This window comes from Nestor notabilis, unplaced genomic scaffold, assembly GCF_000696875.1.
Source record: "Nestor notabilis isolate BGI_N333 unplaced genomic scaffold, ASM69687v1 scaffold10308, whole genome shotgun sequence".
In the NCBI taxonomy this organism is placed as follows: domain Eukaryota; kingdom Metazoa; phylum Chordata; class Aves; order Psittaciformes; family Psittacidae; genus Nestor; species Nestor notabilis.
This window is the reverse complement of record NW_009940568.1, coordinates 823-3786: the sequence shown is the minus strand read 5'-3', so window position 1 is coordinate 3786 and position 2964 is coordinate 823. Positions and strand designations below refer to the sequence as shown.

Here is a 2964-nt window from a genome sequence, read left to right as displayed (position 1 = left end):
GAAGAGCGGAGTAGAGAAAGAATCATCTTACCCAAACATTAATATCCGAAGTACAGCTTTACTGACAAAATACATACAGTTGATTTTTTAAGGAGTGGTTAGGAAAAGAAGAGGGAGAAATTCAACTCCTGGATATTTTCACCTTGTTTCCCACACAACTGGAAGGCTTAAACACAGCTTTTTTTCCCTAGTAATGATGATAATCTGTCATTACTCAGATACAGTTAATATTTACATTTCCAAAATGATCATTCAACAGCTGAGCACAATGAAAGCAAATTAATGTTGAAACAGTAGGAGTACTCAGGATCTAAGCATCTGAAAACACTCACAGAACAAGAGTTGTATAGTTAATACTATAGTTAAGAATATTATCAAACAAAGCAACAAGTTTGGAATACCAAAAGAGGAGAAGGGGTGAATTAACAAGTTATCATCACTAGTACTGGAGAAATAAGCAAACAAATACCCTAGCCTTTCTTGGCCAAGGATTTCATAAACACTTTTGAATCAGAAAAAGAGAAACCACCAATATCTTAGATTTGTCCTTACCTCACTTCCACTCTAGTTTTCTACTTAGAACTCTTTCTTAACCTCTTCTTCCTCTCAACTTCCTTTTTACTTTAAAAAACCCAAAACCAAACCCCACAAAAAACTCAGTAGTTTGAAAATACTTTCTCTTGTCCTTTCCCCTCAGTTTGCTTCTGTCACTTTTCACTTACCATCTCTATACTGTCTAACCACTGGCATGCTTTCCTTATAGCAGTCTTCAAAGAAGCTTTCACATCTCCCAAAATATTAATATAATCCTGAACAAGGTGCAATCTACTTGCAAGCTCTGCATGTGAGCTAGCTTGCTAACTGGTATCGACAGGAAACCAGAGTTTTACTAGAAACTTAATTTCTTCTATGACTGTCAAAGAACACGGCATATTATAGTTACCAAAAAGGCATGTCTAGAATTAGCATTCACAGATACCAAAGACTCTCACAGGTTATGAAACCATTGGAGATTTATTTCACAGAAAATTTCATGAGACAAAAGCTCCTCCAGTCCAACATACACAGAGAAAAATTTAAGTAACAAGCAAGCTTTCGTTTTTGGAATCCTGATTCTAAAGTATTAAAATTTTACAGGTAGTTACCCTCATTTAACTAAAAATTAAAGCTACCATCAAAGGCACAAGCACTCATACTCTCATACTTTACTTTTCATGGCACACAGTTAAGTAAATTTTTTTAAAGCATTTACTCTCTTAAAGTCAGAGTCAGAGCAAATATGCTCACCTAAAACGTCTCCCACGCTGCTGATTCATTTTTGCTCTTGGAGCTACTCCATCAACTGCCATGAAGAAAACCTTCCTTGGTTTAATGATGCGAAACAGTACTTCCAAATAGTGAAAAATATCAGCAAAAATCTTATCTTCCGAGATTCTGAAGTGAACATCATCATCATTTGGATGCGAACACTGATGAATAATGCCATTCATGTCCAGGTATAAGTTGTCAAATTCTGGAATCTACAAAAGCCAGAGTTAGTACATACCTGGTGACAGCTGAAGCAATGCTATCACTGCTCAAGGTGTAGCCAAGAGTAATGAACTCTGGAAACAAGCTGAGGTGGGAAGCACTGGAACCTACTGCACATCAATAGGCTAAGAGCATCTTGACTGGTTACAGGTTTGCCTGCATTTGCAATCCATGATTATTATTTTCCCAGTGAAGCAAGTCAGCTGAACAGATGTACACAAGCAACAGATAGAGCAGAAACACTGTTAAAGGTATGAAGCAAGGGGGGCGTTTGTTACTAAAACCCACCCAACATGCACAAGAGCAATTTGCAACAAATCTATTTTTTAATCCACCAATAAGACTATACATAAAAATCCTTCTGTCGTTACAACTTTAAAAAGGCACTGCTAACTTTTAACGATTTACTACTGACTTATCTTTATGTAATTTTGAAAGGCACGTTGTTGGACTTGTATTTAACATCCAGACACAAGAGAAACATAACTGTTTCAGAAAGTGGATGAAGAGAAGAAACAAGAGGCAGGATTGAGAAGAACCTTGAATCACTTTCAATAACTAGTCTTCTGTCGTGCATAATGATCTTCACTACAGTCAAATTCAATAACCAAACTGCTCTCAACATGCTCAAACACCACATCAGCCACACAGGCACCACTTTCAGATAAGAAGAGAGCGGGGCATTGCACAGGCAACATTCTAAAGAGGTGAAAACTACAGCTTTTATATGCAACATATATATGGAAAACAGACAAACTTTTAAGAAGCACGATTATAATATGATTAAAATATCATTATGTGTTTTACATAGGAATTGCCTTTTACTCTGGGTATTTTTTTCTGTGACAGCAAACAAAAATCCTAATCTAGATGCTAGTTTCTGTCAGTCTGTACATTCAAGTGGTCTGGCAGAGAAAAGGAAGAGTGGAGTTATATAGACTCATAAAATCAACTGGGTTGGAAAAGACCTTTAAGATCATCAAATCCAACCATTACCCCAAGACTGTCTAGTCCATCACTAAATAGTATCACTCAGGGCCTCATCTACAGAGTTTTTGAACACTTCCAGGGACAGAGATTCCACCACTTTCCTGGACAGCCTGTTCCAATGCCTGACCACCTTTTTGGTGAAGAAATTTTCCCTAATATCCAATCTAAACCTCCCATGGCACAGCTTGAGGCTGTTACCTCTTGTCCTATCTCCTGTTACTTGGGAGAAGAGACTGACCTTCCACATATTTGTAGAGAGCGATAAGGTCCTTCTCTTCTCCAGACTAAACAACCCCAGTTCCCTCAGTCGCTCCGCATATGGCTTGTGCTCTAGTGTGCTACTGTTGAAGCTTAGTACCACAGATAACTATCTAGACATTTTCTTTTCTGTTTTACAGAGCAAGAATTCCATACAAGCTACCATCATCCCGTCTTCAGAAAGAC

General features: G+C 37.7%; 1 protein-coding gene across 1 annotated transcript in view; it reads right to left on the bottom strand.

The window, feature by feature from the left end:
• The window catches only part of XRN1 (5'-3' exoribonuclease 1), a 29688-nt gene extending 27514 nt beyond the window's left edge, over positions 1-2174 (bottom strand). Inside the window, exons 1-2 of the mRNA XM_010020424.1 lie at positions 2154-2174; positions 1288-1520 (exon numbers count right to left, since the gene is read on the bottom strand). Of these exons, the coding sequence (XP_010018726.1) occupies positions 1288-1490 (203 nt within the window). The 5' untranslated portion in view covers positions 1491-1520; positions 2154-2174. The remainder of the gene's footprint in view (positions 1-1287; positions 1521-2153) is intronic.
• Positions 2175-2964: the final 790 nt, after the last annotated feature.